The 22,839-nt window shown below is 40.2% G+C and overlaps 1 protein-coding gene across 2 annotated transcripts in view; it reads right to left on the bottom strand.

Annotated features, from left to right (window-relative positions):
• Positions 1-22,839, bottom strand: part of LOC127418211 (slit homolog 3 protein-like) — a 235,366-nt gene that overhangs the window by 77,742 nt on the left and 134,785 nt on the right. For both annotated transcript variants that reach the window (XR_007893387.1, XM_051658665.1), the window contains exons 6-8: positions 20,831-20,902; positions 12,054-12,125; positions 1,259-1,330 (exon numbers count right to left, since the gene is read on the bottom strand). Coding sequence is in view for 1 of the 2 variants with exons in the window: in XM_051658665.1 (XP_051514625.1) it covers positions 1,259-1,330; positions 12,054-12,125; positions 20,831-20,902 (216 nt within the window). In the remaining variant the exon portion in view is untranslated. The remainder of the gene's footprint in view (positions 1-1,258; positions 1,331-12,053; positions 12,126-20,830; positions 20,903-22,839) is intronic.

Here is a 22,839-nt window from a genome sequence, read left to right as displayed (position 1 = left end):
TCAGGGATATTACACACAGAAAATTCAATCCAAAGGAAGTGGGTAGCAATGAGAGTCTCGCTGTGGATAATTCAATACTGCCCAGGGAGCAACGCACTCGGCCATCCGAGCATCAGCAAATTCAATCCCACATGAGGGGGCTGGACTGTCTGATGGGCTGACTGATGGGAGGGAGACCAGACTGCTCGGCTGTGGAGCTTGTGCTATGCATGACTCCAGGGAGAACGCTTGGCAGCCATGACAGAAAAAGGAGCATTAGATGGAAAGACAAATGACTGATTGGAGGAGGAAGCTCCTAACATCTGCAACAGGGTCACAATAACCCCAAACCCTTGTGATTCAACAAAAAATCAAGCTGTTTTTGGCTTTCCACAATCCAGACTCTAAAATCAAGCATAACTAGTCTTAACTGCTGCCATTTTTCTTTATTTATGTGGCCTATGCTAGACCCAAAGTTCTGACAAGAATGACCACACTCAAATAATAACAAAAGCATCTCTTAGTTTGTATTAATACCATAGGTCAGCCACAGATGGGAGCCATTCAGGCGAGGTTTAGGAGCTGTGTAATTATTTGTATCAATTGTGGTTTTGGTCCGACAGTGCAAACAGAGCGCAGCTAACCTACAGCCTCTAGCATCAGATGCTAGTGCGCCTCTTGAGGCCAGGGGAGTGAGGTTTACATACTGCACAGCTACCTACAAGCAGGCTACTGTTACACTCACTCCCCTAATCCTCACTCCCATCGGGGTCACGGCACCACTGTAACTGGTCATACTCGACCCGCTCCAAGCGGGATTCGAACCGGCGTCTCTGGCATGGGAGGCAGGTGCGCTAACGAGGCTAAAGGCCACAGCCTCTAGCGTCAGTCGCTAGTGCGCCTCTTGAGGCCAGGGGAGTGAGGTTTACACACTGCACATCTACTTACCAGCTGGCTACCATTATACAGTGACACAGGCTATATGTAAGAGAGCCATCACTCCATCTTCAACCAAGACATTGTCTGCTGCGCAAACAGACCGCTGCTTTTAAAACTGGCACTGCGTCAACACAGAGCCTGGAAAGGGGCTCACATGAAGGAGAAAATCCCCACAATAAGACTTAAGGTTTAGCGTTAACGTCACTGAATGTGGATGTGTGAATGTCTGAGTGTGTAAGTCCATGTGAAAAATGGTGGGCTAACCTCTTTTGACAATCCCCTTATGTATTATGAAGTACTGTAAAAGCATGCAATGGAAAAGAATGTTCTTATTACTCACAGTGTCCGCAGCTTTGGCATGTGGTTGAAACTTGACAGCGGGATAAGGGTGATGTTGTTGTTATTGAGAGTGCTAGGGAAAAAGAGATGCACATATAAAAAATTTAAAAACGGCATTTACCTCATTTCACAATATGTTAAAGGGATAGTTCACCCAAAAAATTCAAATTCTCTCATCACTTGCCATCCCAGATGTGTATGAATTTCTTCTGCAGAACACAAATTAAGATTTTTAGAAGAATATTTCAGCTCTGGAGGTCCATACAATGCAAGTGAGTGGGTGCCAAAATTTTGACGCTCCAAAAAGCACATAAAAGCATCATAAAAGTAATCCATATGACTCCAGTGTTTTAATCCATATCTTTAGAATTGATATGATAGGTGTGGGTGAGAAACAGATCAATATTTATGTTGTTTTTTGCTAGAAATTATTCTCCCTGCCCAGCAGGGGGTGGTATGCATGAAGAATATATATCAACAAAAACAAAAGAAGAAGAATGTGAAAGTGATCTGTTTCTCACCCACACCAATGATATCGTTTCTGAAGACATTGATTAAACCATTGGAGTCTTCGGGATTACTTTTATGCTGATTTATGTGATTTTTGGAGCTTCAAAACTTTGGCACCCATTCACTTGCATTGTATAGACCAAAAGAGCTGAAATATTCTTCTAAAAATCTTCATTTGAGTTCAGCAGATGAAATAAATTCATACACATCTGGGATGGCATTAGGGTGAGTAAATGATGAGAGAATTTTTATTTTTAGGTGAACTATTCCTTTAAAGGGATAGTTACCCCCAAAATGAAATTCTGTTATCAGAATGTTAGCCTCAGTCACCATTCACTTTCATTGTATGGAAAAAATATCCAATGAATGTGAATGGTGACTGAGACTAACATACTGCCAAACATCTCCTTTTGTGTTCTATGGAAGAAAGAAAGTCAGGTTTGGAAAAAAATAAAATAAAATGCAGACAGAATTTTCACTTTTGGGTGAACTTCTTTTTGAATAACCACAGAAAAAAATTTGTGGTTTGTGTTCATAGAAATGTGTAATATGCTTTAAAAGTATGATTTCATCAATGATGTGCACATTTGTAGTTATTGACGACAGACCTCTCTGTTTCCTGTCAAACCGGCCACAGTTCTGATTAGCGCCACTTAGCAGACCTAATCTTGCAATCAATCCACCCCACCCTGTATCACACACATACACATCTCCACCTCCTGGAAAAATAAAGCAGGTCTGGAATTTCTCAATTAAGGACTTTAATGGTTCCTGCCTGGTGAGGAGAAACTGCTGAATCTTGCCGACTATGCCAGCTCAGTTTTACAGCGTAGGTTAGGGGTGTTCCTCCTTATGAAAAGTTTAATGACATTTTTAGAGTGAACCCTCTAAAAGGCTCTTTAGGTTTTAGAGTGCATCCACATTTAACCAAACGTTGCGAAAACATTTGCGCTGATCGCAACCCATGCTGACACAGTATTGGGCCAAATATTGGCCTTGCTTTTAACTCCTGGCCAGCAAATTCAATCTAAACATTCTGGTAAACAAACAAGGAAAACAGTTATGATCATTCAGTTTACCATGTATGTGATTAAATTCATAATTCCAACAATGGAAACTTCCTCAGCCGAGGTCCATTTCTTGAAGGGTGCAATAAAATTGCACAAATCAGTGAAAAACGAATCCCTCTAGCATTCTTGTGGAACTTTAAATGATATCCGAATATTGATATTGGCGTAGATCTCTGGTGGATGCTTTATTACGAGTGCGGGAAAGAAGAAAACGAACTAAATGGAATGGAAAATTATTGTTATTCTACACATACACACACAGAAAATTACACACAGGGTGAAGGAATCACCCTTGTGAGCCATTGACCAAATCCGCACCAGAAAGTGATCCTCTTGTCAAGGCCACTGTGGCTCAGAGGTTGCATTGCTTTTCTCTTATGCACTATGGAGATGTAAATAGATGAAGCTCTAAGGGAGGAACGCCCTGGTAAAAGCCTGTAATACCAAACCATTACTAAACGAAAATGCAATTTGGCTAGGAAGGACTTACTCCTGTCTGTAACCCCATGTTGTCCTGTGGGAGTGTCCTCCAAAGTTAGGATATGTGGTAATGTAAGCAAAGAACAGAATGAAAATGTTCACCACACTGAGAATAGGAAAATAAATAGGGAAGGCATGTATACAGCCTGACTATTAAAGGGATAGTTCACCCAAAAAAAGAAAATTCTGTCATCATGTACTTACTTCCATTTTAGGGTGAACTATTTACAGCTTGTGTTTGATGTGTTAGTGCATGTCTTGCTCATTCATATTTCAGCCATTCGGTTTCCAGGATTAGAAGCCCATATAGTCAAAATAATCTCATATAGATTTCATTCATGCAATCGTAATTTGAACAAGCTGGAACTGGATTGCACGTTGCAGTAATGTTAAGTCGGCTTAAAACTGACGTGTTCCCTGCTAAGAGCAATGACCTTCAGTGTCAGGTGGATAGACCACACCTGTTAATACTGGCCATTCTCTGGCTTGATTTAAAGAGATAGTTCACCCCAAAAAATGAAAGGTCTGTAATCATTCACTTCCCCTCATGTTGTTGCATACTTGATTTTATTTCTTCCGTTGGACACATAACGAGATGTTAGGGAAAATATGAGCCTTAAGCACAATTCACTCTCAATGTATGTAAAAAAAAAAAAAAAAAAAAAAGATTCTATCAAACATCTCCTTTTGTGTTCCACGAAGAAGAAAAAAAATCATATGGGTTTGGAACAACATGAGCAGTGGCGTAACTTGGGTCTTTTGGAATTCAGGCAACCTTTTTTCTTCCGGGGGGGGGGTGGTTGTCCCATCATTTATTTGATTATCTTTGGATCGACCATCATGGGTCCCCTTTCACCCCAGGCCCTAGGGTGGCTGCCCACCCTGACCTCCCTGTAGTTATGCCACTGAACATGATGAGTAAATGATGAGAGAATTTTCATTTTAGGGTGAAATATCCCTTTAAGCCTTGCCATAGAAAGGAAGGTAAAACATTGGAGCAAGGGTCTTTCAACATGAGCCCACCGGAGAAATACTATCTTACATAAAGTTAGCCCAAGACTGTCAGTCTTCCCTTTATCTGGCACTGCAGAAGGTTGCGTACTGCTGCAGCGTGGGATCTCAGCAAATAAAAGCACGGCATGACTGGCCCTGGTTAAAGCCACTCGTGATAATTGAAGATCACCTTGTGTCGTTTTAATTCCTTTGTCTTCATTGCAGGCAATATTAAGTTATTCTGCCTGTGTTGCCTTATAGCTGAACATAAATCAAAAATGTGTTAAGAAAAATCAACCACTGTAGGAGGAGGACCGCATCCATAGTGTCTCCCGAGAAAAGTGCATCCAAGCTGAAACAAAATTAAATCAGTGCTGGATCCTGACAACTACCATGCTGTAAAGCTTGACTGTGTAACTTTATGATTTTATTTAAGGCTCTATTGATGCAGGAGTCAATAGAATTGGGCAGCTGTTAATTGCTCATAACGGTTAGCCTTTAGATTGCACAGAAACACTTTTTCTTTTTAGCTACTTTTACTTTTTCCGACCATGTCAAGAAAGGTTTCCCACAGTCATAAAAAGCTCGACAGTGGGGTCTTGAGTGCTCTTAGGCTTTCTTTAGGCCCTAATTAGGGGGACTTGTAGAGGGTCTGTGGATACTTCACTCAAAGATGGCTGAGTTTTCAGAGGCATGGCATTTTGAAATAAGAGAACAGTTGTTTTGGTGGATGCAGGGAGAAGGAGGGAAATGGCTAAAGTGCTCCCGGCATCTGACTTAGTGTCATACACTAACACAAGTGAGAAATCGGGGGGCACAGACACTGTTATTTGAGATGACATGCTCAAGGAAGAGCATTGCTTTTCATCGTGAAACCTCTCGGGTACTTTGAACTTTATTCTACTTTATTCTAAATCACTTTGGTAAAAAAAGAAAAAACATCTGCTAATAACATAGATGAGAATGTGTAAATGCAATATACGTGTGTGCGTGGGCCCCATGTTTCTCACTTGCAGCCATTAAGAACCTTTTACTCTCCTCAAAGAAAAAGGTTGGGAGTGATGTGGTATTGGCACCTTCTGTAGGGGTGACGTTTCCCACGGTCTTGTACCATGCCAGTACTCTTAATCAACATGGACAGGTGCTCGTGTGTGTGTGTGTGTGTGTGTGTGTTTGTGTGTTTATTGAAGTAGGGGTAAGTGAGTACACTAAAGATTCTTCACATTGGCAAATATAAAAAAAATATAATTTTCTTTAGTGTTATCCTCTCAATCTGACAGTTGGGGTGTGTGGAGTATTGGGGGAGGGGGGTTGTCCCCCTAAAATACTGGACACTAAGCATTTACAGGACAGTTGGCAACCCTACTTCCAACGCTACATACAAGTTAATCTGTGAATCGTTTCTATTAACTGATTCACTAGGAACTGTCAAAACAAACCAATTCACTACTTATGTTTTAGACATTACATATTGTATGAGAAAGGTATGTTTAGGTGAGCATGTTTGATTATTGCTTCGCAAAGCTACATTGCTGCATGAGCGGATCAGTGTGACACAAATGTGTGATGTGGCACTGCTACTCTTTGGAAAAAGTAGCTTGTTACTGGAAACGCTTTAGTGAATAGCTGAACTACTGTCATGCAACTGAAAAAATATAGTTAGGTTAGTAGCATCAATACTTGTTAGTTACTCCACAACACTGACGTGTTCTACAGTTCCCTTGCTGTCTTTTGATGTGAGGACACTTGTAGATGTTGCCATGGTTCCATGGGAAATTATTTCCGCTCTTGAAGTACAATAGTGAATTTGCGTTGCAAGCGTCCATCCGAGCAACTGTAAGTTTACAGGCAGTCCCGCATCAGGCCCTTGAGTTAAAATAAATGAGCAAAGTGCCTCAAGATGGGGCTTAATTTCATTATGAGTGCTCAGACTCCTCCACTTGTTGCAGTGTAATGGAATTCATGCAAGTGGGAAGGAAATGTTTGCCTTTGTTTTGCTTAGCGCCGAGAGTTCAGGTACAGCACAAAGCCACAATCAGATGCTACTCTGCTATTTCAAATAAACCCAGCGAGGATAAACAGAGAAATAACATGATCTGCCACACAATATCCCGTCCATATGGTTTGCGTCTTATTAGAAAGAGATAAAAAAAAGACTACACTAGCGCTTGGCATTTGAGAGTGAAAAAAGGTTTTCAACAAATGGAGAGAAGCTTAACGTCTGTACAAACCTCCAACGAGAGTACAGAGAGGATGCAGAGTCAGGATGGGAGGAATGGAGAGGTAAAAGAAACAGGTACTACTCCAAATACAGACACATGCCCCTTGTCATTGATGAGGCCATTATGGCGCAAATGAGGACAGATTGAACCTAAGCTATTCCGTCATTCTCCCTCCTCTCTCTGACCATCGAAGAGTGAATGATTAATTGCATGGGTCCGGACTGCTGAACCACATGATTTCCACCCCCCACCTCCCCACCCCCTTCTCCCTTCACCTGCCTGTTGTCTGTCACATAAAGACTCGTCTATTGACTAAGGACAACCTTTCAATCAGGCCTTGCAGAAGTAAGACTAATTTGTCCAGAGGCCAAGCCGTGTTAGAAATTGAAGATGCATGGAATATCTGATTCAAGGGAATGTGCTCTCCCACAGTGGGACTGCCGATGCATACTCTAGTTATAATTCTAGAGGACATTTGTTAAACCTGAAAAGAACTAATGTTTTTTACGTGAGCACAGGGGTTAGAAATGATTAGGATAAGGGGTGGCAGGGGCCGAAAAAGAGCAAAGCTCAGTTTTATTGTTGCCAAGAGGAACATTCAAAAGGCTTTGCTTTGAGAAAATGACATTCTGAAGGTAGAAAACAGCCAAACCAAAAGCCCAGAGAAGCAGAAATTACACTTTTTGACCCTTCCATATGAAATACATGACATTTCATTTTTAATACTTTTAGGTTTCAAACACCCACTTCGACATCAACGTAACCACAGAAATGTGATAGCCTCTCACAATCAGCATGTTTCCAACTTCTTCAGTCTGACGGCCTGCATTTTCTAACCAGGATTAATATTCCTGCCTCTTCATGCTTCTTTACACAATCAACATTGAGTCTAACAATACATTGCAAATCTCAAGAAGGTCTGCCATTACGGCCCCCTAGTTGGTATTTTATGGTATGCCACTGAACTACAAATGAAAGAGTCTAAATATAAGCGTGAAAACATCATTAAACTGCAGTTTGGGTTAGGAGTACATCTGTGAAATCAAAAGGAGAAGAATGCCTTTGGTGAGACTCAAGTATGGAGTGGTTCATATCGACAACGCCTGGTGAACCGCAAAGACATCCCCTCTGGGGCGCAAGCCCGTGCTATCATGGTAAACTTGCTTTAGTTCGATCAGAGCTGCCTGTGCCAAGCTGTCGAGAAAAATGTGCAGCACCCACATTGACAAATGACAGCGTTAGGCAGGAGGGGAGGATGGAGCTAATGTGAAAATTTGGGCCTTCTTATCAAGGCATAGTGGAGAGGAAAGTCACCTTCAGGAGATGGCATGGAAATGTCTCTGCGCTTTCCTGGTCATAAAAAATGACACAGCGGGGCAAAAAATTTCACATGATTTGACATTTGATTCAAAGCCAGAATTTTCTGTACAAAAGTGGTTATAAAATATGCAGAGGCACCAGAGCTTGAGAGAGTGCTATGTGTGTGTGTAAGTGTGCGTAAAGACAGGGTTGAGCAGGGTATGGGGATTTTCCGAAACGCTGTTTCTCACAACACTAAAAACTACCATGTCACATTTAAACCACATTTAGCAAAATAGCCCCAAAAGACAATTTGAAATATTTTTTAACAATCCCACAAAAAAGCCAGCAAGAAGCATGAAATACATACATATTTGTCTTTGGGCAATTTGCAAAAGAGTGACTTTTGCACTTTCTTTTTGTGTTTATTACAGACTTTAACACATATATCAGATCAAAATGTGCTCTGAAACTGCTGAAAAATAAATTTACTCAAATACATGACCAGTTGGACAGTTTTTATGCTCTCTTTGGCCATAGAAGTATTTATATATTATTTGGCCTTAGAACTGTAGTCTGAACATTAAGATTTTGAATTATACTGTTAGCTTTTTGCTCTCCTTATAGGTTAAAAAGTTTAAAAGTAAGAAGTTCCTCTTGCATTAATGTCCCCTTCCCCTATTTTTATGCAGGAATATCGTCTTTCTCCTGAATTTATGTGGCTTTCCAATTTTATTATTAACTACATTTTTTAACTCACTTAACCAAATAAAAGGTGTTCTTTATATTTAACGGTGATGTGTGTGTGAGGCACATACCTTTTAAATTATTCAGTTATTCTCACAATACTTGAAATCTCATGTATATATTATTTTTGAAATTTGATTAGATTTGTCTTTGGAAATTAGAAAGGGAAAACACCGCCAATGTTCTCAGTTATTAAAACCACCAACTTGAATTTCATGAATATAATCAAACAAAAGATAAGGCCTCATAAAGTTATTATTATAACCTTATAATGAACAATTCCAAAAAACTTGTGCTGTCAATCTCAGATAACATTTAAAGCATGAATGAAGAGACGAGAGGGCCTGCTTATCTTTTACAAAGCGATCCATATTTTAAAAAATTAGAGCAAACGCTCAGCGCTACCTTCTCATTTCATTTGTCCTAAGTATTAAATGTAAAATAATCAAAGAGGGTGCTCCCTATTAGGCAGATTTATGTGCTCTGCAGATGGAGAGCTCATCAGTGTGCTGCTTACAGCACTTCCTTCAGCTCATTGGGATGCAAGTCACGTCCTATGTGAGAAAATGTCCGAGATAGCTTTGAAGTCATTAGTTCAGTCATTAGAACAGTTATGTTAAATATAAATTACAATTCATCAGCAGAAAGGGCCGATCATTAATTCTGTGTAGTTTGGCAGGCATTAAATCACTGGCAGTCATTAAGTAGTGGAGGAGGGTTAGCCAGGAATCGCTCAGTCTGGTCTTCACTCTGATCACCAATTCCAAATATGATGGAAGTGTTTAAAAAGCTCTCTGCTTTGGTATTTTGCTAGTTGTTATTTACAGTGATCACTGATATATACCACAATGTGCATGGAAAAGGACACTCAAATTTCTCAATTATGCTGCAGTGCACCATCTATTTGAATAGGCCTTTAACGATCATTGTGATGAAAGGAATTGGTTGGCCTTTGGAGATGCTTACCAAACCACACTCCCCAATGCATTAAACATGACCTTTTAATTTTGGATTGCATAAGGCTTTTAAAAGAAACACATATTAACATCACATTTTTTAAATGTTTCTCATTCATTTTCCAGTTATGACTCAAGTATCACATTATACTAATCAACATTTTAAAAAAAGTCACACGCTCAGTTTTCTATTATAAAACACTGTTCTTAGATGAATGTTACAGGTTCAATACATTAAACTCAATTAACAGCATTTGTGGCATAATGATAATTTCCACAACAATAATAACAATAATTTCATCTTGTCCTTCTTTTATTTTTTATTTTTTTTATAAAACAATCATTGCGGTTACAGTAAGGCACTTACAAATGGAAGTGAATGGGGCCAGTGCAGACACGCTAAAATACGTTTAGAAAATATTCAAAGTAATAAACTCTGAACATGTTAATATGATTTTATTGTGATAAAATCAAGGATTCACCAGCGATAAGGCTTTTACCAGATTACAAGGTTTACCGGTGTTATGGTGTCATGGCAACAAAGTTGTAATTTTGACTAAAAATTACACCAGTTAGGTTAGTAAGCAATTTCATTACACTAAAATCATGTTAACATGGAAAATGTTTACGTCTTGTGGCTATACTTTTGAAACAGTATGTACTTTAATGTTTATGGACTGGCCCCATTCACTTCCATTGCAATGATTTTTACTGTTTTTTAAATAAATGAGGGAGGAGTAAAAAAATTTTTTTTTTTTTTTTTTTTGTGGTAATCAACATTTTGCAACAAAAGCAATCAATTGAGCTTGTATTGAACCTGGAACATGTATTAAATCTGAACCCTTGAAAATTCTTGAATGGAAATAAACATAAAACTGTATTTTTTTCCCTTTCCATTATGACATCCCTTTTACCATTATGACATGATTGACTGTCATTATATTTTTTGCCGATACTATGCATGAGATGGATCTTCATCTGCTGTGCGGCCGTTCAGATTGAGGTTGGGCTGATAAAACAGTCATAGATAAAGGTTAACCCAGGCTGCAATACACCTCATGCCGTAAAACAGTGGAAATCATTACACTCGCATTGAGACTCACCGAAGCATTAATACTGGTGAAATCGCTAAAAGGCTGGACTAAAGTGCAATCCATACCCTAATTTCGCCAATCAATTACCTAGATGTGTCATATTCTTACAAACTGGCCCTGAGCACTATAGCACAACTGCCTGTGACATTCAATTAGCTATATGTTAAATCTGATAGCCCCTTTCAGACTGGATGTGAGTAGTACATTGAGCTTGTTTACTGTGCAGTGGGTTATTTGGTGATACAGTCTCATTTGCAGACATGTGTGTTGGAGCCTCTCCATTGTGGTGGAGAGATGGCTCAATGAGCAGGAAAGTGATGTGTATTCATGTTCTGCTGCTCTCCTTGGCTCGTTGGCTCCGAAAGATCTTTGGTAGGATCTGGGTATGTTCTGTATTATTAATGAAAATTGATTCCCGACTTACAGTACTCACACTTTCCCGTGTCCGCGACTCTGATTTATAAGGTCATTTTATGCCATATGAACAGTGTAGGAGAGGGCACAGGACACAAAATGAAAGGTGTCTCTTTCCTTCTCTTTATCTCTCTTTCACACTAATCCTATCTCTAATTCTTCAGTCTCTCCATTCACCTCTCACATACCCTACTAACACTGGTGGAAACTTCTCCCTGCCTAACGACAATGTAACACTGTGTTCCCGTGTCCTCCAGAATCAGGAATTAATGGAGGAGGTGGCTTGGCTCTGAGTATCTAGTGAGCAGTGCTCATTTGGAGGATGAGTTTGACACTTAGCGCTCTGCCAATTGGCTTGATGGAGATGTGATGGTTAGACCCCCCCGCATGCCATGCACTTCCAGTTTTACATGGTTTACAGTTTAGACTGGGACAGTTTACCATTAGTAGACTGGGTCAACCAATGAACACTCACAAAAATATCAAATCTCTCTTATGCTATCAAAGCATTTGCTTTGGATTGACTAAACCTGCTGTTGAATCTTTATACACTCTGAGCTCAGAGAGAAGCTACTGGCTTATAAATGTTAGTGTTGAAGGAGAACGCAGAGCACCAAAGACTTCACAGCAGGTGACAGAGGAGAGATCTGCATGCCTAAGTGGGTCTAACACCAGGATTAATGTAGGAAACATGAATCTGCACACATCATAAGACGTTCTAGACAGATACTTTAAACAGTGAGGCGCACTAAAGGCGGAAAATTCAAGACACTTTTTGAAGCGGCAATAATGCACCACACAGTGACAAACAAGCAAGTTTCACACATGCATGCTCACACACATAGGCAGCAGTGACCGGACAGGCTATGCGCCACAGGTCCAGTTTTTCCTTCACAAACAATCAAGTAACACTCAGACAGAGACAGAGTTAGAGAAAGAGACAGCATTGGAGTGAAGAGAGACAGAGAGGTGAGGAGAGGACCCCGCAGAGGAGGTGGGAGTGGGACTCACAGTATTTCCAGATCGCGCAGGGCTCGGAAGGCTCCATCTTCGATGCAGCTGATGTGGTTGCTGTCCAGTTGCCTGCAGATGAGAGACAGGAGTCAGCAGCAGGTCTGCAGACGAACGGGTGGGGGCTGAAGGGAGGGGTGGATGGGTGGGGGGAGCGGAGGGGGCTGCGGAGGGGAGGTAGACATCTCATATCTGATCCCCTCTCCTCACCGCATTCAGGATAAAGGACCAGCTGGCTAAAAGTGGCCTGGGTGGCTATAACCTCTCTCTCTCTCTCCTTCTATCTTGCCTCATTTTCACAGGCTCTCTCTCTCTCCACACTGCTGAATGTGGGGGCAAAGAGAGGTAAGAGAGAAAGAGAGGCAGAAGGAGGCTGGCTATAGTGCACAGCCCACCCCGTCTGTCAGTTCTCTGTAAATATTAATTGCATTTTCTACCCCACCCCAACACCCACCCTCCCGTTCACCCCCCTCTCCTTTTTTAAAGTCAGAAAGGGAGTAATTTCATTACATTAGAGCAGCCAATCCATTACAAGCTTTTACCGGCTCTGTCACAGAAACAATTTCATTAAAGGAAGGGGGTTCATAAATCAGCCGGGGTCACAGAGCTGGGGGAGCAGACGTGAGGGGCGCTTCTTCCTTTTTCAGTCTTTTCCCTTTTACTCTAATTTGCAGACTATGGTATCCACCCCTCCTTTTCTCTAGTTACCACTCCCTTTCTCTGTGTTCTTTAGATTTAAAAGAGGCTTGAATAAAGAACAAGGATTCTGAATGCTTTTCTTAAGTCATTTGTTCGGCACACAGGGCTCCGGTGACATCTGACCCCCGACAGACACGATGTCTTCGCATCTTTAGAGATGGGTAATAAAGAAGAACTGGGCATCTCTGCCGCCCCTTTCTTATTTCTCTCCCTCCCTCCGTTTTAAATGACTTGCATCTGTCTTCATAAGAGGCTAAATGGGAGCCACCCATTGCGGATGCAATATCAATTAATGTGTAAATTAAATAACCTGTATGTGCACAACTTAATCGCCAGTCTTTTATGATGTTTGCATTGTTTTTTCATTTAAGATATAACAAGACTTTTAAGAAACCACTCCTCTTGAGAACAAAACAGTCAATGGATGCAAGGAATCTGTTGCAGGATAATAAAAGTGCACTGCAGTGTGGAGCATTATGTCGAAGTGTGAGTTGATCTCTAGGGTAAATCAGTTTGATCTTGTGCAAGAGACTCTTAACAAAGATAATAATTATCATAGTCAAGGATGAATAGCTGCCTTAAAATACGTAAACGAGTGTACAGTGTGTGTCCATATATGTGTGTCTGGTGAGTGTTTTGCGAGGTGGGACACAGCAGTAGTGGGTAATGGAAGTCCCAGTTTTAATTTCCCTGCTCTAATTACATTGGCCTTTAATCAACTCAGTCATGAGACGTATTGGCACTTTAGAGTTCCCGTCCTGCCAGTGTCCCATCTGAAGAAAAAGTGACATGACCAGAAACAGATAGAGTATGTCTTCCTTCCCTTTACCAGACTATTAAACTGTCATAGTCAGTCTGCTAACCAGCAGCCACACGGCTGTATTTTATTTACACTCGATAGCTAATGCAACAAATGACTCAGAACTGAGTATCAGTACAGCCAAGGCGATGCATGATCAGAGCTGTTCAAAATATGAATCTGTGATGTCCAGATCTGCCAGTCTTGATAGGCTGTTGTGGGGTCAGCTTTTCCTCACTGCTCTAAGCATGAGGTGTACTGCGTTTCAACACCAGCAGGGCACATCAAAAGCTGAGCTCTGCCGTCTACATAGCCCCGTCTGCTAGGTGCAGGAGCTCGTAAAGCAGCCAGCGTCTGCTCCTTGCCCTTTTGCCCATAATTCAAAACCATGCACAGACAGTGCGACATTCTGCATAGAGAAGCATGAAGCAGGACAGGTTTTTTATTAGCACCCAGATGAGTGCCTCCCACAAAGGCAAAAAATGAAACTGTGCATGAATCTGTACTCAAAGATGGTTTATCGAATTGTATGCACTGCAGCCAGAGTTATGTTCTTGTATCCTTTTGACAACAAGCCACTGAGCTCTTTTAATTATACCTTGGCTTCCGGTGATATAGTATTGTGTACTCTACATGTGCCGACAAGTAGAGCAGTCCGGCCTTTTCATCCGCTATGAATAACAATGTCAACGGAATGAATGTGTGTAAGCCTCAATTCCCATGAATTTGTCGCTCATACAGAACCTCATATAATGAGATCCATAACCTGCTGGCATAGAGATCATCAGGCAAGAGTCTGTGTGCTTTCATCAAAGGACTCACGGTGTCTATGATGAGCGAATCTACAACAACACCTGCACCTGATGGTAACATGGCCAGCATAGCATGTCTGGCAAACAGTAGGAGGGAACAGCTAAGGCCATAAACTCAGACAGAGATATTATGTCTGGTTTAATAAGGTGCAACATAGACTCTCGTTAGCTGGAGGACCCATCTTGACCATATTAACCAGATGGCCCTTCTGTAAAAGGTTGAGGCTGGTTGCTGAAGAGGGGATGTTGACTCCAACATGCTGTAGCCAGTAAAACTAGCTTTGTTTCCATCCACGTATTTTGAGATATTGCACAAAACTGCTCGATGGAAACACTAAGATGCAAATAAAATCCACCTATACGCTCGCTTGAGGTGGATTCACTTTTTATTTGATAAAAGAAATGCGCATAAACTATGATGGAAACACATTTACAGAATAAACCCCTTTTTAATTTATCAGGAATACAAGATGCACATCAAAAAAGTAATGTGACTGAATAACTCATTAATAACTGGACTAACCAGCGGACCAATCATCGCATCTGAAATGTTGCTCTGGTCATCCTGAAATAATAGTGTCTAGAAAATCCAAAGCCTGCAAAGAGTTTTCAGTGCAAATAAATCAAATACAAACTTGAACTGTGATGAAGAGCAGGTTTATTGACACTTTTGAAAAATATATTATAGATCCGCACGGTGAAGTCATAAGGATGGAGGAATGCACACACACATAGTACTCCCAGAACAGTGAGATGCGCTGTCACTCCCAGACATGAGACAAAGTTGTTAAGTGTTTTGTCAACGTGTTCTAAACTGCAAGTATTATATTAATAAAAGAGCCACAGTGGCTACAATTTTTCCGAAAGTGACGATTTTGTTCTTTCGAACACATGGGATGGAAAAGCGGCTTTATTTGCACATTGTTTTTGAGATATTATGGTTTTCTGTACAGATTAAATTAGCAACTTGGATGGAAACATAGCTATTGTTGAGAAGTAAGGACAATTTAAGAGATGGAGAAAAGAGACTCAACTTGCCTCAAAGCGTGTATAGCCATTTTTAAACAGAGGACATTAAGGTAGAAAAAACATATGAGAAAATCAATTCATTCCTGGAACAGTTTTTCTCTCTCCTTCTATGCCGTTTAAACACTGAGGGCTGGACTATTTCAGAAATTAAATCAAGAGTCACCTTGCAGAGAAATGGGGAGGCAGTGCAACTGCTTTTTTTCTCTCTCAATCCTTGTTAGTACTTTTCTCTTAAAACCTCTGGCTGAAGAAATGAGTCTTGCCTACCTGTGCCTATCATTCATCCATTGGAGTGTGACGGTACACATGACAGTGATGTGATAGGTGCTTAAACACTGTATAACAGCATAGACATCACTGCAATAATGTCTGGGGAAAACATGCTTCACCAAAAAGGTGTATATGTGCATTAAGAATTTGAAAGCACAAGTTTGTACAGTATGTATACGTTACATGTGATTGCAGGGACCCAACGACCTGCATAGATGAGCGACGGTATGTCTGCAGCCTGGGATTCATTTGACAGGGGTCAGTGAGGTCAGAGTCGGTACTGACACTCAGTTAACTCAATCTAAATGGGTGGGTGGCAGAAGCACACATTAGTAAAACATCCATCCATCCACCCATCCATCCATCCATCCATCCAGCCATCCATCCATCCATCTACCTACTGTATCTTATCTATATGTCCATCTGTCTATCAATATCTACCTATCTATCTTCATATCTGTCTGTCTGTCTGTCTGTCTGTCTATCTATCTTTCTATCTATATACCTAGTGCCTTAAAAAAAGAATTAAAAAATGATTCTGATGATATATAAACACCTAATGAGATGCATTGCAATGGTTAAATATCTGGGTTTGTAACTGAAAGGTTGAGGGTTCGAATCCCACAACGGGGAATTATGACCCACATTACCATTGTCAGCATTTAACCCAGTTTACTCATGAGGATTTGGATACATTGTAAACTTACTGTGCCTTGCATTGGAAAAAAAGTGTTTGCTTCTTATTTGCATACTATGATATCAGAAAAACTACTGCTTGAAATATTTTGGCCTCTCAAAATCTCACCTCTCTGCACTTAACAACTTTGCTTATATTTTCCCCCTTTCTTCTTCTTTCTCTCTGGCTAAAAGGCACAAATCTGTCTTCAAACAAAAGCCAACTATATTTCCATAACTCTTAGAGATAGTCTACATGATTGTCACAGGTAAGTCGTGTCTAGGTGTCGTGAGGAGGATGTTCTAGCACACTCAGAGGCATGGAGACAGGATTTCATCAAAGATGGGATTTTTATTTGTTTCCCAAATTAGGCCAAAAGCAGGATAAAGTGTAATAAATAAACTGAAATAATGAAACTATTTACAAAACAGAAAACAATATGACATGAAAGTCAAAAAAAGAAAACAAGATGAAATTCAAAACAACAATATTCTGAACTGACTTCTTTCTAGCCATCAGTAGTTTTAACCTCACATGACTGAGGGAGAGCAATATACAGACATCTGCATTCAACCACATCTCTCGAGCAACTTTCCTCCTGCCTATGTTAAATAGGTACATTTCCATCAGCACTGGTTGGACCAAACCATTTACATAAGCACTGCGGGAGTGTTCAAATTCACATCACAAGAAAAACGCTAATAAATCAGCAAAACAAGAATATAAACTTCTCAAACAATTTGCAGGGTTTCTCCCATAAAACGCTTTTGTATGTAGAACAACTTTTTGCACCACTGTTTAAGCACCCTTCACTCGGTGTGTGACAGTGAGCGAACGATCTAGGCCAAACCTTTTTCATGGTCATAAAATGGATTCTTTTCACAAAATTAATCATAAAATACATTAACAGAGGGTAACAGGTGCATATTATGGCCACGTGTAAGGGTCAATGACGTAAGACTAATTTCTTTTGTCCAGATATATTACATTAAAAATACATAAAAAAATGCAAAACATTTACTTGAATACACCTCTTCTATGATGAGCATATTTTCAATTTCTGAGTTTTAAGTCATATTGATATTTTTTCTGAGACTTAATGAAGGCTTGCTATGAAGGTTTTTCAAACATTTATGAAACAAAATTGGACACAGAGATTAAAAATAATAATAATAATATTAATAATAAGTTTAATTTATATAGTGCTTTTCCCGAGCTCAAAGTGCTTTACAAGCAACAACAAGCATAAATACATCAAAACAAAACAATAAAACAATACAGTATACACAAAGCAAGGCAAGTTTACAAGCACAACACAACGAACCAGGAGTCAAACGTATAGTTCGGAGTGAAAATGTGGATTTGCACATATCCGACCAAACAGTTAAATGAGGGTAAAACCGTTGGGTAAAAAATTACATGACCAGAGTAGTCCCTTGTTGAGTGGGGGCACCAAGCAACCCGCATCGACCGAAACGAGACGAAACGAGCATAAACTCCAGGACACCAAATGCCGAAAGGGAACACTCGATGATGACCGGCACCACAGCATGAAACCTCTCCATCAGAGAATGCAACCGCACCATCCGCAGCAATCACGGCACATGGCAGGCAGGCCTGTGGAATCAGATAGGCTTGGCGAGACACCACAGAAGGCCGGCGGAATCAGGTAGGCCGGGAGAGACACCGCAACAGGCCGATGGAATCAGGCAGGCCGGAAGAGACACCACAGCAGGCTGGTGGAGTCAGGTAGGCCAGGTGAGACATCGCAGCAGGCCGGTGGAATCAGGTAGGCCAGGCGAGACACCGCAGCAGGCCGGTGGAATCAGGTAGGCCGAGTAAGACACCGCAGCAGGCCGGTGGACTCAGGTAGGCTGGGCGAGACACCGCAGCAGGCCGGTGGAATCAGGTAGGCCAGGCGAGACACTGCAGCAGGCCGGTGGAATCAGGTAGGCCGGGCAAGACACTGCAGCAGTAGCGAAGCAGCCCGCTCCCGCGCACCAGTGGGAAATCACGAAAACAGGCAAAAAACCATTGGAATGAAATCCAATAATGTCAATTTTATGGGTGTATGAAATGAAAAGTAACATACACTGGTGGCCAAAAGTTTGGAATAATGTACATATTTAGCTCTTATAGAAAGAAATTGGTACTTTTGTGAAGTGGCATTCACAATGTATGGTATAGTCAGGACATTAATAACGTGAAAAATTACTATTACAATTTGAAAAAAAAAAAAAAAATGCTCAGAACTTCTTAAACTACTTCAAAGAGTTCTCATCAAAAAATCCTCCATGTGCAGCAATGACAGCTTTGCAGATCCTTGGCATTCTAACTGTCAGTTTGTCCAGATACTCAAGTAACATTTCACCTCACGCTTCCTGTAGCACTTGCCATATATGTGGCTGTCTTGTCGGACACTTCTCATGCACCTTACAGTCTAGCTGATCCCACAAAAGCTCAATGAGGTTAAGATCCATAACACTCTTTTCCAATTATCTGTTGTCCAATGTTTGTGTTTCTTTGTCCACTCTAACCGTTTCTTTTTGTTTTTCTGTTTCAAAAGTGGCTTTTTCTTTGCAATTCTTCCCATAAGGTCTGCACCCCTGAGTCTTCTCTTTACTGTTGTACATAAAACTGGTGTTGGGCGGGTAGAATTCAATGAAGCTGTCAGCAGAGGATATCTGAGGCATCTATTTCTCAAACTAGAGGCTCTGATGTCATTATCCTCTTGTTTAGTTGTACATCTGGCCTTCCACATCTCTTTATGTCCTTGTTAGAGCCAGTTGTCCTTTGTCTTTGAAGACTGTAGTGTATACCTTTGTAAGAAATCTTCAGTTTTTTGGCAATTTCAAGCACTGTATAGCCTTCATTCCTCAAAACAATGATTGACTGATGAGTTTCTAGCTAAAGCTGTTTCTTTTTTGTCATTTTTTACCTAATATTGACCTTAAGACATGCCAGTCTATTGCATACTGTGGCAACTCAAACACAAAGACAATGTTAAGCTTCATTTAACAAACCAAATAGCTTTCAACTGTGTTTGATATAATGGCAAGTGATTTTCTAGTACCAAATTAGCAATTTAGCATGATTACTCAAAGATAAGGTGATGGAGTGATGGCTGCTGGATATGGGGCCTGTCTACATTTGATCAAAAATGATAGTCAAATAGTGATGGTGGTGTTTTTTTACATCAGTAATGTCCTGACTATACTTTGTGATCAGTTAAATGCCACTTTGGTGAATAAAAGTACCAATTCCCTTCCGAAACAGCCAAATCTGTACATTATTCCAAACTTTTGGCCGCCAGTGTACATTTAAATGTACATTCTATCTACAACGAGATGGAACAAAACAAAGACAAACAAACAGCTCCGATGTGAAGTGGCAGCCAAACGCGCACAGCGTACTCACACTGGATTACAACTTGACACAAGTGTTTTAAACTAGAATTTTAAAAGACTCTTATTTTTAACACCTCAGACAACCTAATTTGTCAATGACCCATAAGCATTAGCAACCCCCCCCTCCACAAAAAAACAAACAGACGTTTGACACCACCATCCCCATTGGAATTTTTTTACGAATCGACCACTGCATACAATAGGTTTTGGTGAGAAATGACCCAAAAATCTGTTGCGAGTGCATGAGAGAAGTTCGTTCACAGGGGCATGCTTATTCAAGTGAGATTTATTTATTTATGCAGTTTTTAGAGCTAAAGAACTCAAATCTTGCATGAACACAACTGGGATATTAATGAAAAATTCTACTTTTGTGTTCTGCATAAGAAAGAAAGTTGTGCAGGTTTGGAATGACATGAGGGTGAGTAAATTACAACAGAATTTTACATTTTGGGTGAAATATTCCTTTAAAGCTTTAACCCAGAGGAACCAAGAAATTTGGGTGATGTTTCAAATTCATTGGACATTGATTTATTGATCGGTTTCTTGTAAAAATTAAATTTTTCATGAGGAATCAGACTCTAATTCGTAGACCACAGTTGTGAGATCAGCCCCTGAATCTGTTACAGAGATTTATCAAAAGCCATTACTGTAATTGCAAATGGCTGTGGAACATTCCTCACTGGCAATATCCTGAAGATATTCATCTTATTGAACCATACTGATTAATTGAATTTTCATCAGTGCTAAGCTTATTAACTGTTATGACAAATGAATCAAGGGGCATAGATGTAGGACACCAAACACATTTATTTTGAACATTTACCTCTTTCACCAAGAGAGATTATTATCTTTCATTTCAGTTATCCGTCCTTCAAATAAAATGTAAAACTCATTAAATGCAAAGGACAACTTTCTCGTTTGCAGTTTAATGTGGGAGTACAACACCATATCTTAGTAGTTCAGGGAAAAGGAAAGTTTACCGAAGCCTTTAGCGTTTGTACTAACGTACGTAAAATCATGCAAACCAATGACATACTGGCTATTAACATAATGGTTGCCAGGGGAAATGTGGGAGGAACACTTACAGGTTCTTGACAGCGGTGATCCCTCGAAAAGCCTTACGAGGAATAGCCTGAATCTGATTTTCGCTCAGGTCCCTGGAGAGAAAGAGAAAGAGAGAGAGATGAGGATTTTGTTTGAAGCCACTTCACATTTACTATAGGATGAAAAAAGCATCTCAGAGAAGATAGATAGTTTGCTGCCACCTTTCTGGAATGATACGCCTCAGCTTTGAAGTCAAAGACCAAATTGTTCTACTGACCATAAATGTCACATCCTCCTTTATTTGTCTGGCCTTTTATCACTCTGTGTGTGTGCTGTGTGTCTCTAATGAAAAACATTTCTATACCAGTACTTTGCAATTAAAGGTTCCATAGAAGTGTACCCCACCAGTCTTGCTTTACTCCTGTAGAAAACAACGTAATCATATGCACTTTAAGTAACCTGAGAAAGCAAAAAGAACCCCTACACACAAAAGCATGGAATTAATGCATGGTTTCTTTAATGCATGCTTATGAGTCAAATGATTTTTGACATGTCAATGGTTTTGCTTAACTTTATTAAGCTTGTTTGTTTGTAGACTCACGCTGGCAAACATAATTTGAAAACCAGAATGCAATTACTGGCCAAGAAGGAAACAAATGAGATATGGAATATCTGCCCAGCTAATCAGAGTGTCTGCTTTAGAGTCATGCCTGCTTCACATAACATGAAGAGACCACCATGTGGGTTAACCCCCCTGACCTTGCTACAACCAATTTCACTGATAAACAATCAGGCATGGATCCAAACACAGCGAGGAATTCTGCCCGAGCTCGTGCGTGGGACGTAATGATGTTTCAGCTGCAGTATTGCCAGCAATTTCCTCTTAGGGACATTAAAAACTGCTGTTATTGGGCTCTCCTCTCAGTAAGCCCCTCTTCCAAAACTGGATATGTGTGTTTTCTTTTTTCTTAAACCAATCAAGTTTTATTATGGCAAAAAATCTTAATAACTATGTTGAATTGCATTGCAATAACGAGATATGTTATTTCATCTAACTACTCTTAAAGGTTTTAGACATGTTCTGCAATCATGCGTTTTTTTTTTTTTTTTTTTCCTTTCTTTTCTTTATAGCACTCTGGGTGCTTGGCTAGCTTGATGTTAACATGAAGTTATTTTGTGTATCCTTCAAGTCAAACTATGCAGTGCATGCACAGAGGAGGGCAAACATTGGTACAGCAAAACTCATAACATCCCATGATCATATGCCACAGAGTGGGAAAATAGAGCCACTGTTTATACTATCATCATGCTGGGCAAGAGCGAATGTATCTCGAAGTTACCTCCCCGCCGTTAACAGGACACGTTTGATGATTTAAATGTGAAACAGATAAAATGCAGTGAGAGTTATGAGAGTTCACGTGGGCTTTGCATTTTAATTCTTCATGAATGGCAAAGCACTGTCCTCATACGTCCTCAGCATTCACAAAAAGCTCAATGGTGCTCTTATGGAAAAGTGACAGAGAAAAACTCCATACCTGAAGAAATCAAGGCCCCATGGGTATTGTGTCGAATTATTAGATGATTTCTAATGAAGAATTACTTGCAACTATGAAGAGGTTTATGAAATATGAGAATCATAGTGCTAGGTTAAGTTGCAATGGACATATTCCATCTGCATTGGTGACATTTCAGTTATGTCTACATAATATAGCTCTGCAAAGAATCTACAAAATACAGGTCAATTGTTCAATTTAGATAATTGTAGGGATGCAGTGCCATTCAATTCACTGTATAAATTCATCCTTTTCTAAGGCACTTGGATGAGTATATTGACTTTCACAGCTAAATTGAATTGAATTCCTTCCTGGTATATACTGCTATCATTAGAGTCAAATTGACCATCTTAACAGACACGGGAATGAGCACCTTTAGTTAAAGATACAGATTCAAACCAGACAGGCACCTAAATAGTGTTTGTTAAAGCAGAGAGCTGCACTGGTCCCCCTCCTCTCACAATCTGCTTGCAAATTTCATTAATTTCATTTGGCTT

Source organism: Myxocyprinus asiaticus, chromosome 27 (assembly GCF_019703515.2).
Source record: "Myxocyprinus asiaticus isolate MX2 ecotype Aquarium Trade chromosome 27, UBuf_Myxa_2, whole genome shotgun sequence".
NCBI classification, from domain to species: domain Eukaryota; kingdom Metazoa; phylum Chordata; class Actinopteri; order Cypriniformes; family Catostomidae; genus Myxocyprinus; species Myxocyprinus asiaticus.
The sequence above is the reverse complement of the archived record's forward strand: the minus strand, read 5'-3'. Positions and strand labels throughout refer to the sequence as shown.